The sequence below is a fragment of the Triticum aestivum genome, chromosome 6B, assembly GCF_018294505.1.
Source record: "Triticum aestivum cultivar Chinese Spring chromosome 6B, IWGSC CS RefSeq v2.1, whole genome shotgun sequence".
Classification (NCBI taxonomy): Eukaryota; Viridiplantae; Streptophyta; class Magnoliopsida; order Poales; family Poaceae; genus Triticum; species Triticum aestivum.
Window position 1 is genome coordinate 315,865,113 of NC_057810.1, and position 15,863 is coordinate 315,880,975.

The following is a 15,863-nucleotide window of genomic DNA, read 5'->3' on the forward strand; positions in this document are numbered from 1 at the left end:
TAAAACTCTAGACACTGCACAAAGAAATTATGCTACTACTGAAAAAGAATTCTTAGCAGTTGTATTTGCTTGTGATAAGTTCAGACCTTATATTGTTGATTCTAAAGTAACTATTCACACTGATCATGCTGCTATTAAATATCTTATGGAAAAGAAAGCTGCCAAACCTACACTTATTAGATGGGTTCTCTTGCTACAAGAATTTGATTTGTATATTCTAACATATAAGAAGCCTAGCCGACCCGCTCTCCTGAAGCATCCTCGTTTTTGCGCCGCGCGTGTTCGTCCGATTGGGCCTAGTCAGGTCAACGTGCATGCCCAGGCCGTTCGATTTTCACCACCCGTTTTGACTGGCTATTTTTCCGTCGAAGCAGATGACTGGTGGGCTCGGCGTGGTTTCTGGTTGGCTGGGTTTGAAAATTTTGAGTGGCCATTCGGCGAGCGTTGCGTGTGCTGTTTCGGGGTTGACCGCGCTGGGCGGTCGCGTGGGTTGGGAGACGGGTTTCGTACCTGCCTGGCGTGGCCTGCTCTTCCTGCCAGGTGGGCTCATGGTGATGCTGGGCCCGCTCGTCAGTAGCGCTGGCTGGGGCGCTGGCTGGGTTTGGCTCGCTGGCCCGCTCGTCGGTAGCGCTGGCTGGGGAGCTGGCTGGGTTTGGCTCGCTCACGGGATGGGATGCGCCCTGACTGCACTGGGCAATCGCGTGGGTTGGGCGACGGGTTTCGTGGGCCCCGGTGAGATGGGCTATGCGTGGGAATCACCGCGCATGGAGAGTGCAAGGGGCGGGGCGTGGGCATGCAGAGCCGCTGCCATGTGGGACACCCTAGTCCCTGGTCCTACGCGTCGGTGGGTTGTACCTGTTCGTCCTATGTCCAGCTTATATGGCCAGGGTTGGAGGGAGTTGTTTGTTCGCCCGCCTCGGCTTGCCCTGTCGATTTCGTCATGCGACTTTGACTCTTGCGCCTGTTATTTCTTTTGGGTCTTTCGGTACTCTTCTTTGCTTTGTTGCTGGTGGCTGCTCATGGGCCCCTGTGGATGGGCTGTCCCAGTTGTCAGTGGAGCGGTTGTGTGCTACAGGCGTGTGCTATGGGCGTTTGCCCCATCGATGGCGGTTCGCTGTGGCTGACGCACGGCTCAACCGGCCGGATGTGCACGTGCTGTGCATCGCGTGCGCTCAGCCTGCGCGACTTGACCGGTAGGACATGCGCGACCCGCTTCGTCGACTCTGCCTCTCCGTAGTGCGCGCTGAGCCTACGCGTTTTCCTCTTGCGCGAGGCGCTTTCACCTGTTGGCCTGGTGTATGTATGACGGTGGGCCAAACTTCGGCGCCTGGGACGCGTGTCTTCGCCGTGGTGGTGGGTCTGCTCCCATGCCCTGCTGTTGGCTCTGCTACGGAGAGGCGGAGAGGTCGCGCACACCCCTTTCCTCCTTTAAACATCTTTCCTTCCTGCTCCTTTTCTCTCTCCCGCTCTCCATTCTCGCTGTCCATCATTCACCTGCTTCGCCACACCACATTTCACTTCCTCTCTAGCTCGCTGCATGTGCCTGTTGTTCTTCGCCATCCGTGTGCGTGCCCGTTGTGATGGCGTGCCTGCGTGCGGTCGATGCTGCTGGTTGAGGTTAGTGCTCTGCTTGCTTTAGATCATGTTCATTTCCCGCGTTGCACCTTGCTTACCTTGCTGCTCTTCCTTTTCTATGCTACACGTGCAGCTGAAATCCTCTCTGTGCTGTCTCCTGCGCCAACCGGTGCGCCATTCTGCCGTCTGCATTGAGGTTGGGCTTCCTTCCGTTTGCCTGCATGCGACGTGTTCGGCAGAATGCCTCTGTGGTGGCCTGACTGTGTTTCTTCTCAGGTTGTTCGTCTGCCATTCCGCCTTCATTTGCTGTCCTGGTTGTTGTTCTTAATCCTGGTAATGTGCTTCTCCTTGCCTTCTTTCTTTCATCGGTGCAGAGATACACATGTGTTGTGAGTCTATGTGCTGATGATGATGTTGGTATGGTGTCTTATATTCTCTCTTCTAGGTTGTCTTACGCTCATGCTGTTGCGGTTGGGGTTGTTAGAGGCTTTATGCTAATTGTGTTTATTAATTTGGCTGAGAGCGCATAGTATGAGGTTGATTCATAGGAATCTTCTTAAGTTTCTACATGAGGGGAGAGGGTCGTAGCACTAGCAAGCTAAAGGCTTTTGTGAATATTCAGGAGAAAGATGCTTTAGATACATTATATCTAAATAGTTCTGTTGCACTAGCAAGATGTATGGTGGCCTGATATGATGAGATCTGAATAGTTCTGTTGCTCTGCGTCTATTGGATGGGCTTTGTTTAATGCGTGTTCTGCTGGCTTCTGTGGTTACATTGCTATTATTATGTTCTTATGTCTCTGTCTGGGTTTATTTTGCAGGTTTGAAGAGCTGCTCTGTTTCTGCATCTTCACCTGCGACTTGCTACTGGTGCTGAAGGTTTTCTCTCCTTTTACACCGCATGCGATTTCTTTCTGACTCAAGATATATTTATTTTTCTACATGCTGTTTTTTTACTGATTGTTTTGTTGTGCCAGATTTGTCTGGGGGTCGTGTTATTTTTCAGTTTTGTGTGACTTTCGTTTCATGTTTATATTTGGTGATTGCGTGTGAGCAGGATGTGTGCTCTTATTTCGACCGTTATACCTGTTTGGAAGCCGTGGTGGCTCGGTGTGCTTTGCCAGCGCTTTCGTACCTATGTGAGATCGCAGAGGATGGGTTCATTCTTGCTGGGGTAGAACTGGAACTTCCAGGGGATGGTTCTGGTCCAGTTCCATGAAGAGAGTTTTTTTGGAGCTCGGCCTGGTGTGGTTTTGTCCATGCCTATGAACAAGCTGCCCTCCAGGCCATAAGATTTTTACAGGGTTTATATGGGTTTGTGGTGAGAGACTATAATTATGATTGTATGATGGCCTATAGGAGTTCCCTTCGTTCTTCCATGACAGTTGCGGTCTCTGCCGTTCGGCATGTTGAGCGCTTGGAGAGGGAGCTATTGCGCTTGCGATATGCTTCTACGAATATAGAGATTAGCCCAGATATTACCCCTCTTCTAGCCCACTTCGATTGGGCTTTGTTGTGCTCGCATCTACTTTCCTCTCTTCGTTCTCTTTAGCTTTCTTCTATTGAATGTTTATTTAGGACCATGTGCCTGCTTTGTACTTGATAGTTAATGATTCCTCTGATGCAATAAAGTAGATAGTTAATGATTCCTCGGATGCAATAAAGTCTGGACTTTTTATATTTAATGTGGCTGCCCTGAGGGCCTTGCTGTACCTGCACACCAGCATTGTTGTTGTTGCCTGTGTTGTCCCTTTGGGCCGCGTTGTCTTTTGTGAGCAGGTGATTCTTCCTGGGCTTTTCAGAGGATGTTTCTTGCATTTGCCTTTTTGGGCTTTCTCTGTATCTTATCTATGTTTTCCTATCTTTTTATCTTAAAAACACTGTCCTCTTTGCATGTCTGCAGGAAAAAACTTGTGTGCTTTTTCTTGGGGTTGCTTTTGGCTGCCTTTCCCTTTCATTGGAGACTAGGATGAGATCTACAGGGTTTTGTTTGTTGGGGCTTGCTTCTTGGTTTAGGTCTGTATCTTCTTCTGTTGTTAGAAAACAGAGTATGGTTTTCGTAGGTTACAGAGATTTACAGGGTTTTGTTAGTTGATGCTTGCTACTTATGTTCTTTGTTTCATTCATCGTGTTACGTTTCTGTTGCAGTATCTCGCAGTCGTTCTTCATGTCATTTGTCTGAATATCATGCCTCCATGTCGTTCTATTCGTCTTAAGGCCGATTCGAACAGCCATCAGGCACCTCCATGCCGTGTTGTTCAACAAAAACTATCTTTCTGTGGACCGCCGTTACCTTACATATCCTCTGGGCTACCCAAAAGGAAATGCATGAAATCCTCTTTCGAGTTGGATTTCTTTTAGTTTACTGGTGTGCCTTCTGCACGCTCTTGCTCTCTCTTCCTAGTTGTGACATTGCCTCCATTTTTTTAGATGATGGTTTCTTCCCCGTTCTTAGTCCAGAAATTTCGGCCCGTAATAGAAAGAGATGCAGGGTGATCATCGATGGGCTTAGGGGACAAGGGCCTGTCATTCGGTCACCCTTAGGCACTAATTGGGCCGGGTTCACGCCCGAGGAGTCTGAGATGTTAAAAGGTATGCTTATTACTGGTGTTCCTATAGGCTATCTTGTGTTGCGTTGCTTGTTTGCAATTGTTACTAAGGCAAGATAAATTTGCAGTTGGGTACCGAAAGAGATCTTTCTATGGTGGCCCAGACTACAAGTGTCCCAGATGTGAGGCAGTCTTCTGGTTCGAGGAGAGAGTGAAGTCAGAGTCCGCTATCACACGAAGGCGGATGGTTTACAACAAATGTTGCAAGGGTGGTAAGGTGTATATTACACCTTTTAAAAAGCCACCCTTGTTCCTCTCTGAATTGCTGAGATACAATTGTCCTCCGCGTAGCAAAGATTTTATAAAAAAGATATGCCAGTACAACTGTCTCTTTGTGTTTACTTCTATGGGGACTACTGTTGATCGCTCAATAAATGATGGTAATGGCCCAAATATATACAAAATAAATGATCAGGTTTGCCATCGAACGGGGTCTCTTATGCCTAAGAAAGGAAACACCCCAAAGTATGCTGAATTGTATATATATGATACCCAGAATAAGATAAAAAACATGATTCAGGCTTTGGACAAGGGTGAAAAGGGTAATGGTGCTTTAGACAAGTCTATTGTTGAAGGGTTGATGCACATGCTTGATGCGCACAATTCTTTTGTCAAAACATTTCGATCAGCTAGGGAAATATTAGAAGCCAATAAACATGCTGAAATAGCCATATGTTTAATTGCCCCTGGAGAATCTGATAGTCCACAGTTTAGTCTTCCTACCACCGATGAGCTTGCATCTTTGATGTTTGGTGAGTTTACGGTAGAAACTTCTTGTCATGACATAATAATACATGGTAGGGATGACAATCTGCAACAAATATCTTCTTTGCAAACTTCATATATGCCTTTGCAGTATCCTCTTCTCTTCCCCTATGCCGAGCGTGGGTTTCAGCTTGGGATTAGATATATTGGTTCAGACCCCCTTGATACAACCAAAAGAACTAGGCTTACCATGCAGGATTATTATTCCTATTGTCTCCACTACAGACCAGAGCAACATAATCCATACCTTTGTTGTGGTTTGCTCTCCCCACAGGCCATTGTAGATGCACGCGCTTGCATAGATGAGTGGAGATTGCATTTTATCATGAAGGCTAACAATGATCTTAGAGCAGAAAACTTGCAAGGGGTTACTGATGCTGTTGGAAAAGGGCAGACAGATGCAGGTTCTGTTGGCAAGAAAAACATACTTCCATCATCTTTTACCGGTGGCCGCCGTTATATGGTTGAGAACTTCCAAGATGCGATAGCTATTTCGCGTGTATTTGGCCCACCAGACCTTTTCACCACCTTCACCTATAATCCCAAGTGGGGTGAAATAGCTGAGGCCTTGTCATCTGAGCCTGGGCAAATGCCTTCGGATCGAGCTGATCTTCTAGTTAGGGTTTATCACATGAAGCTAAATGACTATCTTCATGATATCAAGTCTGGGGAGGCATTTGGCCCTGTTGTAGCTGGTAATGCATGCTTTACGATCACTCCAGTTTCATTTGTTTAGGGTTTTGCCCTCTGGGCCCATGATAAATCTTGTCTTTGCTTTGTTCACAGTCCTGCATACTGTAGAGTTTCAGAAAAGAGGGCTTCCTCATGCTCATATCCTGATCTTGCTTGATAGGAAGAAGCGGGAGGTTAGTCCTGCTTTGATTTACTCTTTTATATCGGCTGCGATTCCTGATCCTGTGGCAGATCCTCTTGGATATGTTTTTGTTTCTGAGCATATGATGCACGGCTCATGTGACAGAGATAATGAGAAATGGCCTTGCTTGAAAGATGGAATGTGTTCGAAATTTTTTCCTAAGTCATTCTAGCTAGAAACCTCCATAGATGATAGTGGGTTCCCTGTGTATAGTCGCCCAGATAACGGTCGTTTTGTGGTAAAAAAAGGTTAAACTTGATAATAGGCATGTTGTTCCTTACAACTTGCTCATGCTGAAAAAATACCAAGCGCATATTAATGTTGAGTGGTGCAATAAAACTCATGTCATCAAGTATCTTTACAAGTATGTTACAAAGGGTCCTGATTTTTCGAAAACTTTGTTTGAAAGCATAAAAAACAAGAATGGTATTGAGATTGATGAGATCATTGAATATAGAGAATGTCGCTACATATGTGATAAAGATGGTTGCTGGAGGATATATGGCTTTGATATACATAGTAAAATGCCTTCTGTTGAAGGACTACCCATTCACCTATTAAATAAACACATAGTACGCTTCAATGTAAAGGCAAACCTGAAGTCGGTTGCTGATGATGCCTGGCTACAGAGAACAATGTTGATGGAGTGGTTTGTGGCTAACAGATCTCATTTGAGTGCTAGGTCTCTTACTTATTGCGACTTCCCAACCAAATGGACTTGGGTAGGAAACAAGAAACAATGGATTCCTAATACCTCAAGTTATAGGATTGGTAGAATTTATTATGTACATCCTACAACTGGAGAACTTTACTCTCTTAGAATGCTTCTCATGATTGTTAAAGGTGCCAAGTCTTATGCAGATGTTAGAACCTATAATGGGATTGTGTATGAAACTTTCAAAGAGGCATGTGCTGCTAGGGGCTTGCTTGGAGACGATCTCGAATGGTATAGTGCATTTGACAAGGCTTTAACCTGGGGTATGGGGGATCAGTTACATAGGCTCTTTGTTACAATACTTGTCCATTGTGGGGTTAGTGATGAAAATGCTTTTTTTGAAAAATATTGGTTGGAGTTGGCTCAAGATATTGAACACCGTATAAAGCGCTCCTTTCATGATGATGATCATGTTGTGCATGTTGATGAACTGATAGATATGTTACTTGATAAACTGACCATTCTATTTGCTAAAAATGCATCTAATATTCTAGATCACAATCTACCATTAAAGACTGTATATGATGATGATTTAGATGAAAATGGTATGATAAATGATGAACTATGCACTGATCCTAAAGCTAAGCTTATAAAAGTAGAGACCATGTACAACCAACTTAATCCAGATCAACTCCTAGATTACAAGAGTATTATTGATAGGGTTATATCTGGAGAACTTGGCTTTTTCTTTGTTTCTGGATATGGCGGGACTGGGAAAACTTTTCTCTGGAATGCTATAGTTGCTTATCTTAGAGGCAAGGAGAGGATTGTTCTCACGGTTGCATCTTCTGGGGTTGCAACACTTCTTTTGCCTGGAGGTAGAACTGCTCATTCTAGGTTTAAAATGCCGATCTGTCTAGATGACAATGGAACATGTGATATAAAAAGATCTAGCAAGTTAGCAGAGATGATTGAATCAGCCTCACTAATAATTTGGGATGAAGCTTTAATGTCACATCGTAAGTGCTTTGAGGCTCTGGATCGTAGTTTGCGTGATATTTTATCTGCTAATGATCCTTCTATTGTTGGCATGCCTTTTGGTGGTAAGGTTGTGGTTTTGGGTGGTGATCTGAGACAGATTTTACCATTCATTGAGGGTGGGACTCGCACCCAGGTTATTAATGCCGCTGTAACAAATTCGCCTCTATGACAGTTTATAGAAATTCTACATCTTAGGATAAACATGTGTTTAACTGGGGAAATGGCAGACCCTGTTCTACAAGCTGAGGTAGCTTCTTTTGCTGATTGGATCTTGAGTATAGGTGATGGCACAGCACCTTCTGTGGCTCGGCAAGGAGAGCATGAACCAAGTTGGATAACAATTCCTAATGACATGTCCATTCTGAGGATAATATAATAGCTGCTATTGTTAGTGTTGTATACATAGACTTTGCTAAAAACTGTTCAAATCCAAAATACTTGCGTCGAAGGGCTATCCTAACAACAACTAATGATCTAGCTCATGAAGTTAATGAACACGTGCTAACCTTGACGCCTTCTGCCGAGAGGGAATATCTAAGCTATGATTCTATTGGAAATGCTGCTGATGCAATGCGTAACATGGATGTGTTTTATCCTGTTGAATACCTGAACACAATTAAAATTAACAATTTCCCACAACATAGACTGATTTTGAAAAAGGGTGTGCCCATCATGCTCCTTAGAAATTTAAGTCAAGCAACTGGTCTTTCTAATGGTACTCGTCTTATTGTCTCTAAGCTTGGTGAGAAGGTCATAGAGGCTGTTATTATGACTGGTTCTAATATCGGAGATGTTGTGTACATTCCAAGGATATGCCTCACTACCAAGGATCCTAGATGGCTGTTTACTCTGCATCGCCGCCAATTTCCGGTTAGGGTTTCTTATGCCATGACCATCAATAAAATCCAGGGACAGACTCTCTCAGCTATTGGATTATACCTTAAAAGCCCTATTTTTACTCATGGCCAGCTTTATGTGGCGGTCTCACGTGTCACTTCTAAGAAAAATTTGAAAATACTTATTGAAAATGAAGATGGCACACTTGGATCTCATACTAGAAACATTGTTTTCTCTGAGATCTTTCAGTCTCTGGAATAATCTTTATGTCACATGTTATTTTGCGAACTACTTCTGGTCTCACTACTACTTACTGTTTTCACATGGATCTTGATTTTGATGATACCTTTTGTTTGCGTGATCCCTTTTCAACAAGGTTTGAGATTGTAAATACTGTTTACGCTGCCATCACCCATTGCCTCGGATAGTATCTATGTTATCGTTGGTTTTTAGCTTGATCTTAGACTCTTTAGCTATATTTACGTCTTCAAACTATTTTCATAATTTGCTTGGTATGTTTGTTCGCTTCAATTTAATTAGGTATGCTATATCATATTGCTCTACTTAGTATAACTCTTCTGTATATGTTTTCATCTTCCTAAGCAGCGCTGTGTTTGCCTTTGTAGATGGCGCATCAAATGCTTTCTGAGATACACAACCACAGCAGGAAACGGGTTGTCTTTGTCCTTGTATCTCACCTCTGGTTCTAGCGTGGAGGAACTGACAATGGACCCATCCAACACATGGATTTGGTTGTTCTTGATAGCCAGGTATGCCTTGTACATGCCTGAATGAACACTGTTTGTCTATGTTGGAGCTGGGCTGTCTTTATAGTCATTCATTTTGTTCGCAGGGCAATCATATGTACGTGCAGATACCGCCTCAGGCAGCAGAACGCCTGCAGCATGAGCTAGAAGAAGGAAAGGTCTACATGATGACTAAGTTCAACTGCATTAAGTCAAAGCCTACCTTTAGGGCTGTTGAGAGCCTATACATGATCTAGTTCACCAGGTTCAGTGATACAGTGCTTCGCCCAGGCTTGTAGGCAGACTACCCATTTTGTACCTATAATCTGGTCTCATTTGAAGACATTCCCAGGCCAGGTGGTCGTCCTGTCCGTTTTCTTGGTAAGTTCTGATGATGCATGCCTACCCATAGGAAATATCTCCTTCTAAAGATTTGGAAAGCTCATACTTTTGTGGATCCTTTCATTTTGAAGATGTCATTGGAAGGATAACTACTGTTTCTGATGTGATCCCTATCCAATCATCACACCAGCCAGAACCATCAAACACAAGGACGAATCCTCACTGACTTACAATGAGTTTAGTTATTGTTTTATTATGCTCAGGCCCTTTACAATATTTGTGCCTTGATTGCTTTGCTGATCCGTGAATGGTGTGGAATCTGTAGGGGCCAGGAGCTAAGGCTGGTCCTCTGGGGTGACCGCGCAGTTGAATTTGAAGCAGAGGCAGTGCACGCAAGGGACAAAAAGTAGGCTGTCATTGCAATTTTCGTGGGAACATTGCCTAAGATGAATCAAGGTAGTCACTTTACGTGTGTGTCCTGGCTGAAACTATAGTATATTATGCTACTTTATATTGAATTCTGTGCAACTTGCTCATCCTCTGTCATGTTTGATAACTACACAGGTGTTAAAGGACTTAGCGGTAGTTCTGCCTGTCGCTGGTACATCGATGAGGATTTGCCTGTTATAAATGACTTCCGCAACAGGTAATTTTTATGTGCTTGCTGATGGATTGCCTGTTATCTTTCCTTTGCTTATGAACATGTTGCTTCTTATTTCACTATAGCCCTGGCTGACTCCTTTGTTTTACACAGGCTTGGAACTAATTTTACACCTATTGATGTCAATGCTGCTATTGATGGAGGGTCGCTTCCTGCTCGTATCTATGATGCTCCGGTCGAAATGACTGTGTCAGAACTCCTTAAGCTCGACCCTTATGAGAGCGGGCTATGTTTATTCTCTTCTCATGCTTTCCAGATGTTCCTTTTTACTTTTGTTGTTTATGTACCCAATACTGAATGATGTTGTTTACACAAGAAAAAAGGTTCATCTGCACCGTTACAGTCCAAAGGCTTACTCCTGATCAGTGCTAGTGGTTCTTCTCTTGCTCTTCCTACAGCAAGACCTCAACAATGATGGGATCGCAGTACCGATGCACTAATCCTAGCTGCTCAGCTAAAGAAGCACAAGAAACGTATGTGCCTTGCTCACTCTCTGCTTGTTGTCCGCTCTTTTACAGTTGTTTATTCTCGAGCTTGCTGTCTAATTTCATTCTGCTAATGCCATGTGTAGATACTGTGTTTCTGTCCTTACACGTGATGATGTGGATGAGGCTGAGTTTGTTATGTTTGATAAGGTCGGAAAAGCAGCTATGGGAAAGCCTCTTCTTACCTTGCTGAAGTTTAGGAACCCAGGGCTTGTAACCATAGAAGAAATTGCTCGCGTGCCAATGGTTGACAGGATTGCTCCACCGGAAGTTAATCAGGTTGTTGGGCAGAAGTATAAGCTCCTGGTGTCCATTTCAAGGAGAAGCTTTTCAACCACTAGCCACCAGTTGTCATTCCAAGTTGTAAAGATTATGGAAACCTACAAGCCTCAGTTAAGCTCATCTGCTTTTGACTATATTCCTGGGACGTCCGGAGCATCATCTTCTACCTCACTAATTGATGGTCCAGCAACTTCTGCAATGTTTACACCAAATACGCCAAACATCCATCAAGTGCAACCTAGAAGCTCATCAGGAAGCCTTGCTATAGGCTATCAGACACCTACAAGCGAGGTGTGTAGTTGTCTTAACATACCTTCCACTATGTCGGTTTGACTGCCAGCAGGCTATTTTAATTCTTCTAACTGCCTCTTGATGCATAGACGCGCACACCAACTTCAAAGCTCAGTGTCAATCTCCTTCCAACTGCATCCCCAGGGTATGCCTTTTGAAACAGAGCAATACAATGCACTTGGCTGTTTTATTGCACTCATGTTTGTCTTTGTTTTTTGGGTAGCAAATCGCCATGCCCAACCGGTAGTGCCAGACGTGCCTTGTTTCCAGGTCTTGACAATAAAGCAGCTCCACTAGAAGAGCCTATGAAGAAGCCTGATGAAACAGCAGAGGTAAAGCCATTGAATGAGTTGAAACATACTTGAACCAATTCATTTACCTTCAAGTGTTGATATCTCTTCTTGCTCTGTTATCAAATGATTGTTAGGTGCACCAGGAGGAATCTGATGGCAAGGTCGAAGCTCCTTTAGTTGCTGTTGAGGAAAAGAATGACAAGGATGAGCAGAACCAGACGACCAAAAACAAAAGGTGCCAGTTTCTATGCTTTGTATCTGCCTCTGCATTCTTGGAATCCATATAAATTTAGCACTCCCTCATGTCTAACTAAAACACTTTTCTATAAAGGAACCCTACTGCTAGAAAGGGGACTGGGACAGGAAAGAAATCAAGGCAGTAACTACTCCGCGCTAGCTACGCAGAGATATATTACCTATAGGTACATCCCAAATCCGTTCTCTCGTGCTGTTCCTGGATTCCTTTCCTATAAACATGCTTTAACTTTGTTTTCTATCCTATGTTTTACTGTAGATTACCTATGCTGTAATGTTAGCTTCTCTGCGATGACATCATGGGAGAAAGACGATAGTCCATGCAACTAGCCTCATCCTCGACAGTGCTCCACCGCAGTGCTCTTTGACCAGCTTCAAGACGAGCCCGTTGATGCCTATGCTACCTGCGTGAACTTTTGTGTAACTAAATGCTCCTTATTAAGCAGGTCTGAAACTAGAGTCTTTAGCTGCTCAAGTAGCAGTGTCAAAGCACGGCAAAACAAAAAACTCCCCTATATAATCAAGTGAACTCTAGCCTATTATGTGTGTGCTGTTCGATTATGATTTGCCTTTTTTTGCGTGATATGCTGCCCCATAGCCTGCAGATGATTTCTTCTTCTCATAGATAATTTTGTTTCCCCTCTGTTTTAGACTCTGGTCATCTCCTCCTTTTTTCATACCCTTTAAGGCTCTATCCAATTCCTGTTTTTGCTTCGGCCCACTAGGCCCATTCTTGTCCGTCGCTCATATACAGACAGGTTGTGTGGCTGAGGACTGGCCTATGTGCTATCCCCCATAACCTGCACGCTCTCTTGCTCCACCCCACCAATCCCGCCGTCACACTCTCCGCACATCCATTTCTAGGGTTTCTTCCCTCGCTGCATCTTGGTGCCCTGGGCTTATGGCGTCTTCTTCAACCAATGAAGCTACATCCTATACTGCCGTTTCAGTTTAAGGTAGATTCCATTCTTTCCCTATTCCTTTAAGTTGAGCCGCTGTCCTTGTATTCTTAGATCCAGTCTTCCTTTCTCAGCGCCTAAGCTGGCGAGTAGCCTAAACTATTTTATAATCTTGCTAGGTATTTCGTCCTCGTCTGTCTCTTCCAGAAGAAATATTACAAGAGCTTTCCTTTCTTATGGTGAAACAAAATGCCGAGAGATCCGGACACACTACCATTTCCAAATCATTTTCTCTCCTGATAGTAGAACTGCACGAAGGCACTTTGATAATGCATTGGCTAAAGCTTTTCAGCTTGAATGTGATGAAATTGTTACTATTGATACTCCTGACCAGGAATATTAATTAGCATCCCAAACAAGCAGCAGAACAGACAAGCAGTCGAGTTCCTTCAGTCTGAACAGAGGCTTAACCTGGGTAATATATACTTTACGACTCTCTGTGCAGATGAAAACTCAACATTTTGTGGCACACCAGGCTATGATTTCAATGATAAACATGCTGGATCCCAGGTTATAGTTGAAGTAACAAACCTCCCGCTGCACCTTTGGACATTCGAGACAGTGGATTTTATGTTGCATCCATATTGTGTTGTCTCTGAGCTTTGCCCTGACACAATCACCTACAACGATCTTCTCGTGTTCCGGTGCATCTGTTGGACAGACACGCCAGAAAATGTGCCATTGCGGATGAACATCAAGATCAGACGTAAGTTTAGGGATCGAGCAAACACAACAATAGGGATCCACCCGGACATGTTCACTGTGCTTATTAGTGTGCTTAACAACCCTTTCAGGAAGATAATGAGGCCCATCGAGCCATTATCGCCTGTGCCAGATGCCCGAGGCCTCACCATCGATGCTGCCGCCCCACACTGTTTTCTTCAGGACACAGAGGTCGACCCTGATAGATTCCAGGAGCTATCACATTCTATAATCCTCAAACGAGAAGATGGTGTTGAACCCATAGACACAAAGGAAATATTTTCTGCGGTAATTCAGTATATACCAGCGTCAAGATACGTCATGGTGAAGCCGATTAGCTTTGATGCTTTCCTTGTATACTATCAAGGGGATGTTTAGTATGCTACATTTGCGGCATTCAGATCAACTGTCCTGGCAAGGGGACACATTGAGTTAGGTGGCCACATCTTCAAGGCTATTCCTTGGTGTTCTTCTTATGGTGGCCAGCAAATTTCTCTTACCCGATTTATTCGTGTGAGTATAAGTGAACTTCCGGCTGGAATCCTCCGACACGAGATAGCAAGCCAATTAATGAGCCTGTTTGTTTTGGTCGAAGGGAATGATTTGCCTGGACAGGGCTTCATAAATACACATAGATATGACTGTTTCGGCTGGGTTGACAGTGTGATTGATATCCCAGACTATATTACCATCTACATAACACCACATGGATGCGAATTAGACTATATGCATACAGGACATCATTACATGCCGTTGTACACGTGACATGCAAAGATAACGGTTCGATCTCCAACTATGCTGAAAAACTAAGGTATACTATATGTGTCAGTCAATTTATGTACACGTGCTGACAAGGTCCTATGATATAACAGTTAACTTGTTTCTTCATTTCCCACAGGAATATTGCTGCGATGAAGCCTACAAAAGTTGATGTATTCTGCTCTCTGAGCAAACTGCTATACATCAAATAGAGGAGAAGATCGAAAAATTCAACTCCCTATTATAGATGGCGTATTATCAAGCAACTTTACTATGCTACCAGTGTCTTTTTATTTTCAAACTGTAATGCTAGTTTAAGACCTTAGATACTCACCTTTGCACCCCATTTGTAAGACTGTATTACCTGCTTCTCTTTGCTATTACCTGCAATCAACAATTAGCGTGGCCCTCTGTGTACCTTTCTATTCGCAATCTTTCTTTCCAGCTACTATGCAGGCCCTTGGGAGTTGTGGTGTATGGGCCCAGAGACAATAGCCCAGCCAAAAGGCCCATGGACATATCATATATTGGTATGAAGGTAGCCAGATGAAACCCTAGATCGGCAGGGTGTTCTCTCCCGCATGTTCAGTGCGTCGCTCCCAAACAATGACCACACCGGCGCCAGCGCAGTCAATATTGCTAGCCGTTGTTTCTCCATGTGTTTCAGCATCTGAATGCCCGGAGAAGTCCTCAGCGGGGCCACAGGTAACTACCCTTACAATTCAGTGATGTAGCCGCAGATCTATGTGCCCTCTTTCTGATTAAGGTTGCATCTGTGGTCGGTGTTTGATCTATCTGCCTGATTTCACAGGAGACGCCACTGGATGCAGAGGAGATACATACCAACTTTTCTCCGGATGAAGAATACTCCAACAATAACCAATCTGAAGGCCAGCTGCTTGAGGTGGCTTCCTTTCAGAAAAATAGCCGAGCATTCCTTTGACCAGAATGATTTCCTTGGTATGCACTGAAGCTGTTCTGAATATTTGATGCATGAGGAGGTGCCATGCATGGCAGAGGCCTACACTGAGTATGAGAATTCACAGCCCCGCTGTGAGTTTGGTGATTATATAGTAGAAAACAACCAATGCATAATTTAAGCTTCGTAGGCTTATTATGAAAACTATTTCTTAATGTCATGAAGTTTTAAGCAGGCAAAAAGATATGCCTGTACTGACATCACTCAGCAAGACAAAATCTGAGCCACGAAAACCAATGCTAGCGTGCTCATCTAAAAAGAATACACCAAGTGCTTCCATACAAACACACACCCAAGTCTTTTTGTTTCATACAGGTACATTACTAGAGAGCTTCCTGCATTGTTTCAGTGTTAGATGTGTGTTCGTACGCAAGTCTTTCACACCAAAGTCTTTTTGTTTTATACAGGCACAGTACTCATGTACATTGCATTCAGGCTTCAATTCAAACTTGTGATAGTTATTAGTTCATACTTGTGATAATTAGAAGCTACCAGGTAGTAAATGTTGTGGTCTACACCGTCGATGCATAGCTTATGCTTATACAGGTGATCATATACAAACTTACCTTCTTTAACATCTTGTGCATAAAGTTATCCAGGATAAATTAGTTATCTTCATTTCTTGTTCTCTCATCCTTGAATTTGATCATCCAGCTGTTGCCATAGCAGAAACTAATATGGTGTTAGTTTTGCTTGGGTTATTCAAAGTACACTTTCCCCTCTAAAAACTTTTACCTGCCGAAATATGATT

General features: G+C 43.7%; 1 protein-coding gene across 8 annotated transcripts; it reads left to right on the forward strand.

The window, feature by feature from the left end:
* Nucleotides 1–1,286: 1,286 nt before the first annotated feature.
* Nucleotides 1,287–12,252, forward strand: LOC123137057 (uncharacterized). Of its 8 annotated transcripts, XM_044556612.1 has the most exons (14): nucleotides 5,226–5,646; nucleotides 5,738–5,817; nucleotides 8,985–9,128; nucleotides 9,212–9,485; nucleotides 9,578–9,682; nucleotides 9,772–9,902; nucleotides 10,011–10,092; nucleotides 10,201–10,580; nucleotides 10,679–11,165; nucleotides 11,255–11,310; nucleotides 11,389–11,497; nucleotides 11,593–11,693; nucleotides 11,790–11,880; nucleotides 11,973–12,252. In XM_044556612.1, the coding sequence occupies exons 8-13, from the start codon at nucleotides 10,519–10,521 to the stop codon at nucleotides 11,839–11,841; spliced, it is 867 nt and encodes a 288-aa protein (XP_044412547.1). In that variant the 5' UTR covers nucleotides 5,226–5,646; nucleotides 5,738–5,817; nucleotides 8,985–9,128; nucleotides 9,212–9,485; nucleotides 9,578–9,682; nucleotides 9,772–9,902; nucleotides 10,011–10,092; nucleotides 10,201–10,518; the 3' UTR covers nucleotides 11,842–11,880; nucleotides 11,973–12,252. The 8 variants fall into 8 exon arrangements, 1 of the variants encoding a protein (XP_044412547.1); XR_006467676.1 differs by lacking the exons at nucleotides 10,679–11,165; nucleotides 11,255–11,310; nucleotides 11,389–11,497; ... (1 more) ...; nucleotides 11,790–11,880; nucleotides 11,973–12,252 and adding exons at nucleotides 1,287–1,617; nucleotides 1,709–1,771; nucleotides 1,852–1,908; nucleotides 2,399–4,169; nucleotides 4,255–4,403 and having other exon boundaries at nucleotides 10,201–10,506; XR_006467671.1 differs by lacking the exons at nucleotides 10,679–11,165; nucleotides 11,255–11,310; nucleotides 11,389–11,497; ... (1 more) ...; nucleotides 11,790–11,880; nucleotides 11,973–12,252 and adding exons at nucleotides 1,288–1,617; nucleotides 1,709–1,771; nucleotides 1,852–1,908; nucleotides 2,399–2,456; nucleotides 3,481–4,169 and having other exon boundaries at nucleotides 4,255–5,646; nucleotides 10,201–10,506.
* Nucleotides 12,253–15,863: the final 3,611 nt, after the last annotated feature.